This window comes from Bos indicus, chromosome 3 (genome assembly GCF_029378745.1).
Source record: "Bos indicus isolate NIAB-ARS_2022 breed Sahiwal x Tharparkar chromosome 3, NIAB-ARS_B.indTharparkar_mat_pri_1.0, whole genome shotgun sequence".
NCBI classification, from domain to species: Eukaryota; Metazoa; Chordata; class Mammalia; order Artiodactyla; family Bovidae; genus Bos; species Bos indicus.
The window spans coordinates 68,361,870-68,376,070 of record NC_091762.1 but is presented as its reverse complement, the minus strand read 5'-3'; the positions used below and the strand labels follow the sequence as shown (position 1 = coordinate 68,376,070).

General features: G+C 39.6%; 1 protein-coding gene across 9 annotated transcripts in view; it reads left to right on the top strand.

Moving 5' to 3' along the window:
* Window positions 1-12,698, top strand: part of ST6GALNAC3 (ST6 N-acetylgalactosaminide alpha-2,6-sialyltransferase 3) — a 626,405-nt gene extending 613,707 nt beyond the window's left edge. For 8 of the 9 annotated variants that reach the window (XM_019957248.2, XM_070780174.1, XM_019957249.2 and 5 more), the window contains 2 exons: window positions 9,207-9,314; window positions 10,374-12,610. In XM_019957248.2, coding sequence (XP_019812807.1) covers window positions 9,207-9,314; window positions 10,374-10,560 — 295 coding nt within the window. In that variant the 3' untranslated portion in view covers window positions 10,561-12,610. Of the gene's footprint in view, window positions 1-9,206; window positions 9,315-10,373 lie in introns of all 9 variants that reach the window. The other variant, XM_070780186.1, reaches the window with a different exon arrangement.
* Window positions 12,699-14,201: the final 1,503 nt, after the last annotated feature.

The window sequence follows — 14,201 nt, the reverse complement described above, 5'->3', positions numbered from 1 at the left end:
AACAACCTAGCACAGGAAAGTTGATAGAAAAACTACGGCCCTTGAGACAAGGGCCTCTATGGTAGCTTGAATAGTCTGAAACTAGAAATCACATGGGCTATCCACAATACCTCACATCCTCAAAATCACGGGCCATTTAGAAAAACCACAGGTCCAGGGAAGGCTACAGTTATTCAGAGTAGAGATTGGGCACATGATGTAATCCCGTCTCCAAGAAGCTTCACTGAGTAGAGGAGATGTTGCTGTAGAGAACATTTAGTTCAGCATTTCTTGACCAGAAAGCAACTGCAAAGTGTTCATGTCTTTAAAGCAGCAATGGTATCCATGTTCATGTCCAAGAATAATAATTTAAAACCCTTGGTAAGTTAAAGGTTTATGTAAAAACTGTTTCCTTTTTAAGTGGAGCAAGTTGAGAGCCTTTGGGTGTATACCAAGGATGTTTGCTTAGAGACTACACGGAGATTAGATGGCATTTGCTCATGACTTGTAACTTAGTTTATAACACAGCTGAACACCACTGGGTACCTCCAATAGCCTCACACATTTTTTAATTGTTTTTATTCTTCGTCATATATTGTTTACATTTTTCTCAGTTCTGAATTAATGGGGAATTTAATGAGGAAGTAAAAATATAATTCTGCCACTTTTCCCCTGGATACTTTTGCCAGATCCATAAATTTCCTTCAGCTGAAAAAACTAGGTATATAAAACATCAAGGTATCTCTAATAATTCAAAACATAATGTAAAAAAGATAAATAAATCAGCGTTAGTTGTGCATCCTGTCTCTAACCAATAATTTATTATGGAAATTAAGTACTGATGATGCTTTGAGGTTTGCTCCAGATTAGAAGGCAAAGCAGAACTATTCTGTATTCTGGTTACTCGCATACCTCAGTGCACAGTCCCATAGCCTCCTGCCTGAAAGGTGTCCTCCTGTTCCTTTATCTGCTTGGTCTTTACTCTTAGTCTGGAGCTCAGCTCTTACCTCCTACCTTCCCCAGTTCCCTCCAGCACAATCTGTTGCTCTTCCCTCAGTATTCTCGTAACACCTGTAAGGGGATTACTCTCTCGATAACCCTATTTTTGAAACCAGTCACTGAGTGTTTCCCCACCTTGACCTTGAGTTGAGATCAAGGGCAGCTTGGTCTTTCCAGTGCCTGGCACAGTGCCTCACACCTACAGCGCACTCACCAAATCTTTCTTTAATGGATGAAGGTAAGCAGAATCAAAGCTTGATAAGATTAGAAACTGGAGAGGATGTGGGGAGAGCATTTCAGGAAGAAGGAAAATGTACACAAGTCAAGAGAAAAAAAGGCAGAATCTGATAGGTACAAGATGTACTAAGGAGCCATAAATGGAACCATGTGACTAGACTTGGGAGTTCAGAAAGAGTAGGGGGGTTATGTTTGTTGGGGAAGGGCCCCAAGAGGTACCCGTTGTCTTAGTCTGCTTGGGCTCCTATAATAGAATACCATACTTTAATTCCTATTAAAGAACAGGAATTCATTTTCTAATAGTGTTGGAAGCTGGCAGCCTGAGATTAAGGTGCCAACATGGTCGGTTTCTGGTGAGAATCTCCTTCTGGCTTGTGGCCTTCTTGCTATGTCCTCATGTAACATGAAGGGTCATCTGGTCTCTCCCTCTTCATATAAGGACAATGGTGCCATCAGTAGGACGCTAACTTCATGACCTCATGTAAACCTAATTACCTCCAAAGACCCCATCTCCAAACACCATCAAAACGAGGGTAAAGACTTAAACATAAAATTTTGGAGGGGATACAATTCAGCCAATACTGAGTGGTTAAGGATCTAGTCCTGCTTTAATGAAGTGGTCCAAAGAGACCTCCATTATCCATCCCTGTCATTCCTGAGGTTCCATTGTTCATTTAAAAAATTGAATGAAATCCCAGAAACCAACGTTTCCAACTGAAGGGGCTTTAAAGCCCAAGGGGAGGAGCAAAATAACCTTCTAATTTCTGAGATGAATGAACAAAGTAATTTTTGTGAGTGGTATCTTCTATTTCTACAGCAGCCATAAATCATACCTTTGGGAGCTGAACCATTTTACTTTTAAATGTGCATTTTGCAAAGAACACAGTAATTTCTGATTATGCTCCTTTTGCACAATTTTGTTGCATTCATCACTAGTCAGAGCCCTGTTGATTCTATGTTAGGAAAACTATTTGTTATATTTACAAACCAAGTGTCTACTGATTAGCTCAGGCATTTTTGCATTAGCTGATCCGGATGGTAGTACAGTCTTAAAGATTTATGGCTTTCTCCATTTGCCCATGGTCCATATTTCATTATTTTCCAGACCTAGACTCTTTTTGTCAAGTGCATTCTTTTTGGAATCTTCCTCAGTATGGCATTTTTATCCATTTGAAAAGTTTATGTCCATCTGTAAATGATTCAAGCCCAGATGGAGAATTCTGCCACCTGATTTGCAGAAAGTTGTTGCTGCCTAAAGATTTGCTGGGCACATCCCATTGATAGATAGTACAAATATATACTGTTAATATAATGGGCAAACTCCAGAGTATTACCATAGCTCCCAACTATCGAATGATATACAAAAATATATGACTTGGGGACAGCTGAAATTGTTTCCACACTTTGAGCTCTGCTTCCATTAGACTGGTTCACAATATTAGATTGAATCCCAAGGTGCTACTGATAATCATCAGCTGTTTTTCCTGGCCAGTGTCTTTGTTTAAATATATTCTTTCATTATCCATGTGCTTTTGAAAAAAATAGAAGAATGTTTTTAATTGAATAATCTGTATTCTGCCAGATGCTCCTTCTCCCTAGGAAGGTATATAGAAACTTACTTTACTATTTTTATTTATCCTGCCAGTGTAGTATATTGATGAGAGAACTGAGGTCCAATAGTGTTAAAATAAGATATGAAATATTGATTAAGTCTTTTTTAAAATTCCCTTTTTGCTCCTGAGTATAGCAGATTTCAGCAGAAACTGCTGCCACAATTGTGCTCTCCAGTAAACCTTCATTGTAGGAAGGGTTTGGATCCCCTTTGGGCTTTGATAAATGATTATTACGCTTTTGAAATTTTTACTTGGAATGCCCTGAGCCTTGTTTGCATTGGATCGTAGAAGAAATGGATTAGAAACAGTAGAAACAAAGGCCCCCAAAGGAACCATTCTGTGAAGAGGTGGCAGCCACAGAGATGGAGGCAACTGGACTCCTCATCCTTGTTCCCTGACAGTGGCTTCCCTTCTGCATTGCACAGCACCCATTGTAGGCTAGGGACTTCCCTTTAGGTTTAGGCCAAGTATGTTGATTCTTAGGGCTGTGTTGCAAGGTAAGATAATAATTCAGTATACACCAGACCTGAATGGCTTCAGATAGACTTGTCAAGATGCTTGGCTAGGTAAGGAAAGCCAGTGGGACAGTGAGCAGAAAGTATGGGAATGTACATAAGGAGAGCCTGGATTTGGGGTCAGAGACATCCCCATGGCAAATCTCTCTCGGCCAAAGACCATGCACCAGCAAGTGAAGAAGTCTACTGTCCTCTTAAAGCTCAGAGGAGCTTGGAACAAAGAGGAATCTGGTGAAATGTGCAAGAGAACTTCTTACACAGGGCATACACCACAACAGAGAATTATCGCATCTAAAGCAGGCCAAGATTTAAAAAACCCTGATATAGGGAAAGTGCTATTATATTGCCCATCGAAGTATAAGCTTCTTGAGTTCAGAATCCAAGTCATTGAGCTAATGGTGCTCAATAATTAGAGCATCCTGCGTATGTGTGTGTGTTTAGTCACTCAGTCATGAGAGCATTCTGTAAATAGACCAGTTCATTGTAAGTCAGCTTTCTTTTGAAAAGTAACCATTTCTGTTTCCTCAGTTCCTCCTCCGAAATTATCCCAAAGGGACATGTCACTCACTAGAAAGTTCCAGCTCTCCAGGCATTAGGAGAAAAATGCTTCACAATATGTTTCCAGAAATGAGAAGATGAGGGAACATGCTCAGAAGCAAGGGTGCAGGTGAATGAAGATATTGGGATTGGTAAAAAAAATAAGGCTAGCATGACAGACAACATACACCTGTGGCCATGTGATGGCCTTTAGCATCGAGGAACAGGGGTAAACATCAAGGGGCATGGTAACTTATATTTTATTGGTAATAAAGTAGATGAAAAATCATATTTTAAATGATATGCCTTCAAGCATGTGCTACATCAAGGTGTTGACAGCATCATTTTTCCAAGAGATGAGCAAGTAAATTTTAGCAGTTTCCAAGTGGTAAGTGTCTTGATTACCAAGGAGCAGTGGGATGGGAAGTTGCCTGGTGAAACAAATGATTGATAGCTTCCTTTTAACACTCTTGCCTTCCCCCTCCTCCCCCTCCCCCAACATGGCTCATTATTCTGCTGCATTAATTTAAGCTTTCCTATTGTACTGAATTAGGGGCTAACATTCTCTTATCATCCCTATGGGAATCTTGATTGTTTATTTGTAGGTGACAATAATTGTTTTTATCGATCCCCAATTGTGGAAGGTATAAAAAGTGCCATGGCTGATGGCCAGCTAGTACACAGTGCTATGTGCATGACTGACAAATTACAAGACAATATTTGGCCCAAGAGGTGACCCTTTTGGAATTTTTTAAGGCATCTGATAGTTATCACTAGGTCTCTCCAAGCTAAGAAGCATAAACAACTTCACATGTATCAGCTCAAGTCTTTTTGTTGCTAATTCTATTGAAACCTCCAAAAGGTCAACTGGGGTGTAAAATTTATACTTCCTCCTTTCTAGTATACCCACACAGCAGGACAGTTTAGAAATGGTGCAGCTATAAGAATTCCCAGATGCAGTGCCATCCAGGCCAGCGAATTCCCTTAGGAACCCAGATCATCAGGGCATTTATTTGGAGTGAAGTGAAAGTTGCTCAGTCGTGTCCGACTCTTGGCGACCCCATGGACTATATAGTCCATGACATTCTCTAGGCCAGAATACTGGAGTGGGTAGCCTTTCCCTTCTCCAGGGGATCTTCCCAACCCAGGGATTGAACCCAGGTCTCCCTCATTGCAGGCGGAAACTTTACCAACTGAGTCACAAGGGAAGCCCCTTTATTTATTTGGAAGAATTCCTCTATTAATCCAGCAGCTACCATTCTTCCACTGAAAGTATCATTATATGGATATTAGCTGGAAGTATTGCAAAGAAACCACTTTGCTAGCCCAGGCAAAGTATCATGGGCAGGAAACCTTATATGATTTTTACATCCCAAATATGTCAAAGGCACCGGGGGCAGGTGGGGGTGGAAATGCAACTCTTTAATTAAGTGATGGTTGTAGGACAGGGCACTTGGGCCGTATGAACCTCGTAGTCTGAATCAAATGCAACACAGCTTGCTCGAAGAGCTTTTGAGCTAATTATTATTCTCTCTCTCCAGAAACAAAATAAATCAGTTGAAGCTCAAAAGCCATCGATATCAGAAATGGGGTAAAATTTTCCTTATTAGGTGGAGAGATGGAAAGATCTTTGACCAGAGGCCAAACCCTGAAATTCTTGACCCTCTTTTCCTGTGGTAAAGAGAAGACAATCAAATAGAGAAATCACTTTGACAATTGTACCCTATTTATCCTTTGAGGGTTCTGCTAGGAAAGCCTGGCTGTTGGACTCTCAGAAACAACTATGCGGGTTGGACCAGAAAGAGCCAGGGGAGCTTATTTTGCCGAGTAGGAGTCCATATGTCCCATGAGCGATCCTCCCTTTGTCTCGGGGCTCTGAGGCCATCTTGGTTCTTGACAGCTACTATGTGGAGGGACCAGCTCCTAGAAAAACACCTAAAAAGAAAACCGATTTGACTTAATTCAGATTTTTTTCTCACTCAAATTAATCTTTACCCTCAATGGTATGGTGGTGTCTTTGGTTTTAGACAGCCATTTCAGCACCTTCTATGAGCAATTGTGTGAAAGAGAAAGATATGGAAAGTTTTCCATATTTGGAGAGAAGAGTTACCTTCCCTCCAAAAGTTGAGGGAAGGTAGCCACCACCACTGCCAGATAAAACTGTACGCCCTTTCTATATATACCCCAGGCACTCCAAGGCATTCCCATGTTACAAATGTGCATTTATTGTGACCTGACCAATTGTGTTATATGCTTGTTAATTACACACTCTACATGGATGGAGCATGGAACTGCCACATGGCTAAAGATGAAAACAGATTGACTATCATGAGTGATGATCACAGAATCGTTTGATTTTAAAATGAGAGTAAACCTTAGATAAGCCTTAGTTAAACTATCTCATTTTAGGGAAAAGGAAACTAAGATGCCCCAAAGAAGCTAAGTTGTCCAAAGCTTCACATTTCAGTCATGTCACAGCTGGAATGGGAAACCAGATACCCTCACTCAGTTCTTTACTGTGCTTGGTATTAACTCTGAAACACACAGGTTCTGCTTTGTTACCCTATATTGTGATTAATTGCTTTAACATGTGTGGCCTCCCCCACTAGACTGTGTGCTCTTTAAGAAAATGTTCGATATTCATCACCAACTTCTAGTATAGTCGGTAGCACATAATAGGATTCCAATGAATGTTTGTTAAAAAAGGTGAATAAGTGGGTAAATATGTGAGACCTGTCATTTTTCATCATGTGCAAATAAATGCTGTAATTTTTTATGATCATTACTAATGCTTGGTCAGCCTACTAATGAAGAATGGATAGGGAGGATTGGAAGGTAGAAAAGTAGAAAGAAAAAGGCAAGAAGAGGGGAAAAATACAATTCAACAGGAAGAATAACTGGGAAAAAAATCAGTATGTAGATAAAATTTCTAGATTTGATTTAGGAGCTTTTGGTCAAGACTCTTGTCTATTCTGATCTCTCCCAATTTTCAGATGACTTTTTCAGCAGATGGTGCTTTAAGCACTTCCCATTATTGCTGCTCCTCCTCAGACACCAGAATTGCAGGATTGACTGCAGGTTGCATTGTATTATAGGCAAAGTTGCTCTCTTCTATCTTCCCCTCCCTGTGGTGGGTCTTCCCACCAATTTGGCACTTGTTCCTAACCCATGCTGCTGCAACTGTTCCTGTCACAGAGGGAAAGTGCATGTAACTCAATGTGGTACTGTTTCTGGAATGTTTTCCATTTAGAAGACACACCAGGAGATACAAAGGAAGTCATTTTACATATTGGCATTTCAGACTCGGTGACAAATAGGCAGAGGGGGTGGATACAGATGCACTGGGTTTGTTTCTCTTTGCAAATCAACCAAAGTTGATGAAAATAAAGGCTAAAAATCCAGTTATCAACCCTCTCTGTGAGTTCCTTGCTCCTGAAATGCTTACCTGTTGAGATTTGATACTAAGTGGTGCCTGCTTATAAAAGAATAAGAGGCTTCAGGGGCCTAACTGTAGCACACTGATGGCTTGGTCCTAGAGAACTGCGGCAAGGATGTTGGACATCAGTGGGGAAAACCGCTGGCGGGAGGGCTGTGCCAGTGGTGAAGTGGAGGAGAAGAGATGACAGTGCGCCAGTTTACCAAGACATCTAGGTGGAAGATCGGAAATTTAGTCTTTTTTAGAAAGTGGTGCTACACAGTTGCCAAACAACCTGGGGAGACCCAGATGCCCCTATGGGGAAAGTTTTAAGGAGATTGGCAGTCATCTGTTTTGGATAGATTGGGTTGTCTTGGCCAAAGACGAATATGGAGATCCAGCTTTTCATCCAACATTCCCTTGAACCATTTGCAACTTGACAGACTCCTCAAATCAGCACTTTTCTAATTTCTCTATCCCTTCAGTCATTCTACTTCCCATCTCTTTCTTAAACATACAAGCACACATCCTCATATCTGTGATATTGAACACTTCCTGGAACACTCTTCCATCATATGGTCTGTTGAGCAAGTGGCATCTGTTGCTTATCATCAGGAGTAGAAGTCCAAACACTTCTGCCCACTGTATCTTGGTATTGGAGTCACCAAAGAAAACACAACACAGTCAAGCACTGCATGGAACAGTGCTCTCCTCACATAAAGAAGAGAGACAGAGCAAGACCAGCTGTAAGAGTGGACATCAGTACACGGTCAGCAGGTCCCTCCCAGCAGCTGACACAGGACTGTTGGCCTGCGTGCAACCCTCTTGTACCACAGAACAAAGGACCCCATCCCCTTTTTGCAGGGAACAGTTATAGCAGTGAGGTTGGCCAGGTGCTATATGTCACTTAAGCAGAGCAAAGGAGTACACACTGAGTGTGAAACAGAAGAGGCTACTCTCACACAAGGTGGTACGTCCAGCACAGGCTGTGAAAACTCCTTGGTTAGGAAGTGTTCCAGGCCCAAGGCCTATTCTTAGGTGACCAAGAGGGGGTTGAAAGACTGCCCACATGAGGCTGCCTTCCGAGTAGGCCCATATGGTTTCTTCCCATTCACCTCTCCTGCCCTCTCTTTTCCCCGTATCTTTGTGTCTATTATCAAAAAGGCCTTCCCTGATCAACCTTTATAACATAGCCATCTTCAGATCCAATCCTCTAGCCTCTGTGAAGACAAAAAGCCTTGTTTTGATACTTACTGTGTTTATATATCTGTGTCATCTACAGCAGTGATGGGCACATAGTAGGTGCTCAGTTAAAACATGTTCAGGAGATTGGTAACACAGGTCTTATAAAGGAAAAATCTTGTCTCGTGATGCCAGGAAAACAGTGAAGGAAAACTTTTCAAATGCTTTCACAGACCAAGTCATTCACTTACACTGCATCCAATTTCCACTTAGAAGCCCAGCAAGCCTCCAAGGAAGTGATATGTCCAGGTAAGTAAGATAACACCATTATCATTCAGCTCCCATCAGGGCTCCAAGCAACTTGAGAAAACCTGTCCTCTGATATACAGCACTAATTTGTGTCTTACGGAAAGTCAAATAAATTATTTTTCACCTGAAGGGAGCAGGATTATTTGACTCCAGATATTTGCCATATGGCTTCTCTTCCATACAACATAGCTTCTAGGCTTAAGGTAGTAAGAGTGAGAGTATGCCTATAAACTATTCAGAGATAATTCAAAATAAGTGTGTATCTTTGACAGATTGTCAAGTTTCCTTATGTTTTTTCCTGATAACAAGTGCTATGTTTTTGATGAAAGGTTGCTCACTTCTCCTCACACTTCGCTGTTGCTCTGTGTATGTCTTCTGTGTTGTTTTGTTTGTTGTTTGTTTCTTTCATTCCCCCCACAGAGTCCAGTCTGGCTCCTATCTCAGCACGGGGTGGTTCACCTTCATTCTGGCCATGGATGCCTGTTACGGCATTCACGTCTACGGGATGATAAATGACACCTACTGCAAGTAAGATCACAGGAAGTTATTTTTATGCATCTCCAATTCTGATATCTTGTCAAAATATCACAATTCATTTTAATACCATAAATCTGAGAAACAGAGAGAGCAACAATTTTTTTCCTGGCATTCTTTGCTGACATGACATTTTATTGTCAGTGCATCAAGTTGTGACTTTTAGGGATGATAAAAAGAAAAATATTTACCACAGTCTAACGTCAAATGTCAGAAGGAACATTTTTCCCTTAGTCTGTGGCATGTCAGGGACTTCTGGCTTGAAAATACAGAACAAGTTCAATGGTTATTTAATTTGCAGAACAGGTTTGTTGTTTCTGCTGCTCTAATGGTTGATGAATGGCTATCTACTCAATGGTTGTATTTGATCTTGAAGGACGAAATGTCCTGAAGCCTCAGAGAAGCTGATACCCTAACAAGAATTCCTGGAAATTATATTTCACTGCTAAGTGAGTAATCTGTCAGATCCTTATTTAAAATGCATGTGTTTATCCACAGTATATCCCTGCTGGTAGGATAGTTTCTAATTAGGTAATAAAACAAACCTTCCATGCTTCATCAAGGTAATGAAATAGATTTCCCTACCAACAATTGGCACAGTATCATTCAGAGAGTGTTCTAATCGTATTGTCAAATGGTACCTAAGCCACAGTCTTCATAATCAAATATTTCTACTTTAACTGTAAGCATAATGGAGCACAGATGAACCAAATATCTTACTCTGAAAATCATTAAGCTTCCTCAAGCTCTGCTAAAGCAATCAGCTTATCCAAAGTTTGTTTCCATTATACACCATTTCCTCCCTCAAAGAATGGCTCTATGTTTGCATATAATTGGTGTGATGCATAAATTTTATTTGATTTATTAAAGCACTAGGGCCTAGTATGTCTTTCTAAAAGCTTTTGTGTATAATAGCTTTTAACTGAGTTCATGGACAAGAATCAGGCATGGGTTTGCAAGTAATGCATTTACTGGGCACATAATGGATTCTAATAAATGAGTGCTTCATTTTTCATCTCAGTCTTTCTCTCCTTTTCTTTGTTTCTTTTCTAGGACAGAAGGGTATAGAAAAGTCCCCTACCATTACTATGAACAAGGAAGAGATGAATGCGATGAATATTTTCTTCATGAACATGCGCCATATGGGGGGCATAGGTTTATCACCGAAAAGAAAGTGTTTGCTAAATGGGCCAAGAAACACAGGATAATATTTACACACCCAAACTGGACAGTGTCTTGATGTCGGCTTTTCTGACCTTGCCACACCACTTGACATGATCATGATGCTGAGATTGTGATGCTAATGACGCTGATGCTGATGATGGTGATGATAAAGACAACAACAATGATCAAGTTTCTGTACATTCTCAGATACGGATGGTGATTCTACCTGTAATTTGAACTTGGGATTTTGTGGAGGCTGGTTGTGCTCATTACGTTCTTTCTGAAGGTTCAACATTACATATTGCACTTTATAATTTAACTGGAATTGAAATGAAGGCCAGTAATATGACAACAGTGACCTAAGAAATTGGAAGATTATCCTTCAAGATAGCTGCCCAGGATTCTTGGACGGTGAATAACTTCCAAAATCCCTGGGATTTGGCCTCATGAGGCAAGGTTTCTGATTCTAGTCTCTTGAGCCTGAGCAGCTCCACCATCTTGAAGAATGATTGATTGTCAAACACTGACCCAAGAAACGCTCTCTGGGTAAACTTGCCACAGTGACAGCTTGGCTTTGGGGCAGGGAAGAAACCTCTTTCTGACTTCCCCTCTTCCAACAGTACCTCCAACAGATAAAGCCTCAGGCCATTTCCTTATTAATGAGGAAGATACCATGGACATCCTACCCATCAGGATTACTTGACGATCTCAAACACTTCGTTCAGAATGGGCCAGCTAGCAAATCTTGATGAATTTCTACTCTCGTCACTCCATTCTTACTACCCCCCCAAATATAACTAAACATATTACTAGAATGATCTGTATTAATGTTTAGTTATTTTTGGTCAAGTCCTAAATATTTCAGAAAGCTATTTAACATATAATATACCAACACTGTAATAACATATACTGTGAAAACATTCTTAAAACATAACCAAAAGGGTTTACTAACTCTACTACAACATCCAACAACACAAAATTTGATGCTTTTTAAAATCATGACACAGGGAAAGCAAAGCATATTTTTACATCAATTTGTATCCTACCATACTTCATAATATATATTTGTATATTCAAATTTCTATTTTATAGGCCCGAGATGTGTCTCTCCACACATTACATTATCATTGCCAAGTGCCAACTGTTAGACATGGAGAGGAAATGATTTCTTGTATTTAATTTGACTGGAGCTTTTGCCTTCTTGGGGGTTTATTTTCCCCAGAGTGTATCAATTGCTATACCACAATAACACAATAATAATGACCTTGATGTCCAAAGTGCTTTGTCATGTAGAGTCTTTCACATATGCTGTCTCATGTGACACCTGTGACCACCCCACTGGGCTATTACCTACACATTCTGACATACTAGCAGATGATCTGTGATTTGTTAATTGCTCTAATATATTCCAGGTTGCTCCCCTTGCTAATATTTGTATAGAGTAGCATTTGTGTAGACTAGCAACCAATTGATTTCAGTGCCAAATAAATGTATTATATCAAGATTATGCAGAAAGTATCCCAAGGATGGTCTTGGCCATAGACTAGGACCCCTGTGAACAAAGGATACTTTTGATTTTTTTCCCATAACTCCATTTAGGTGGGGAAAAGATGAGGTAAAGGGACAACAGGAAGGAATAGAAGCCAAGAAATATAGTTTCTTGTCTCCATCTTAAGATTACTTTGTTCTCCAGACACTCGTTGCTTGTCAAATATTAGAGGGTTAAATTACTGAGAGAGGAGCTCAGAGACCAAAGACATCCTTACCAGTATTCAGAGGACAAAGCTGGGTTCAACTCAGCCTGTTTTGGAGGCTGCAAGTGATGATAACTTTTCAACTCAGGAGCTCTCTGTAGGTCTCTACCAATGCTAAATCCCACCATTAGCTGTCCTTAAAATGGGTCCTCTTGTGCAAAATCCTCTTTCCTGTTCTCTTCTGCCATTTCAATACCTCAGTACTCGCATCCATAAAAATGACCAAGTGCCACTTTCATTGTTGAAATTGTTATTGTTGTTTTTCTTTTGCTGTTTCCTCATGTGATTTTCAGTTGTATGTATGTTAGTTTTTGCAAGCTAATGATGGATAGAAATGCCCACTCAAAGAAAAATAAACAGATGAAAATGTCACAGTTGTAATACAGACTGTTTTTCCCCCCTGTTGTGATACAGAAGTTCCACTTTTAAATAAAAAGGAAACCTGGGTTATCAGAGTGTTTCAAGGAATGACATAATGTAGTTGATTTAGTTTTCTGGTAAATGGAAGGCCAACCCTATTTGTTTTATTGAGAAACTTCAAAAAACATCCGTGTTCTCCTGCCTCACTGTGATGGTCTGTGAATGGAGACTTCTGCAAAGCTCTGTATCCCTCAGTCTGTGATGGTAGATATGTGTAGAATAGGCAGTGTTTCCTTTGGAAGGGTAAGGGGGCACCTCTCCTTCCCTTTTTTTTCCTTAAACCCGTTTTATACTTTTTATTGTTGTCTCGTATCTCCTTTTTCTGCTAAGATTGGGAAGCAAAAATCAGATTATTCTTATTTATTGTGTAGGCCTAATTGAATGACTTCCAGTGCCATCACCATTTTGATAGAATTACGTGACTTATTTTTCTTTGCAGTCTTAACATTCTCTGCTTCCATTTCCTGTTCTTTTTAAAATTATTGTATTATTCTTATTGTTGTTTTATTTATTTCTACTTTTTGGCTATGCCCCATGACATGTAAGATCTTAGTTCCCTGACCAGTGATCAGACTTGCATCCCCTGCATTGGAAGCACAGAGTCTTAACTGCTGGGCTACTAGGAAAGTCTCATTTACCCTGAGCTTTCTACTGCTAGCGGAAATACAAAGTCTAATTTGTCCTATGTTGAGAAATTTCCCACCTAAGGTTTACTGATAGAGAAGCGAATGGTAAAGGAGCAAAATTCAAGGACAGAACTTTTTGTGCAAATTTCTGGTCCACATCACAGGTTCTAGTTAACTAAAAAGGGATTTTTCCCAGCATTTAAACATTGAAAAATTTGACTAAACTTATTTATCAATGATATGTATGTATCTCAGAAGTTAATTAATATTTGTAAAAAATAAAAATATTTCCATATCAGGCTCTAGGCAAATGGACTCTGGAAAATGGCCACGATTTTCTGAAATGAACATAAAAATGTGCAAACTAAAAATAATAAAGTAAATATTATTTTTAACTCTGCAGAATCCTTGATGAAAAGCAATAAAATTTTAAAAGGGTTTTTAAAATTAACATTTGAATCCTTTCTAAGTTATAAGTAGTAGTTATTTATATGGTAGTAATGTTAGAAATCTTTTAAAATATACGATTTTACATTGTTATCAAATCTATCAAAGAAAAACCAATTTGGAAGGCTGTTTGTATATATGCACATAGAGTCTCTGTGTATATATGTGTATTCATGTGTGTTTGTGTGTATACAAAGGTATACAGGCAAACCTGTATTTCTCACTGATATGTATGAATTATAGAAAATCTAGTTTAGACTTGATCTGAAATTTGTTGGGTTACATTTTGAATCTTGAAGAAAAAAGAAGATCCAGATTAAATGTACTGATTGCTAAGAGTATGTAAAACACAATCAGCAGCTGGCCAAAAGAATAAAGCTAGAGAAGCTGCTACATCCAGAACTGAGGACACAATTATATGCCACGGCAGTCACAAATCAGACCTGGAAGTACAGCAATCTGTATCACAG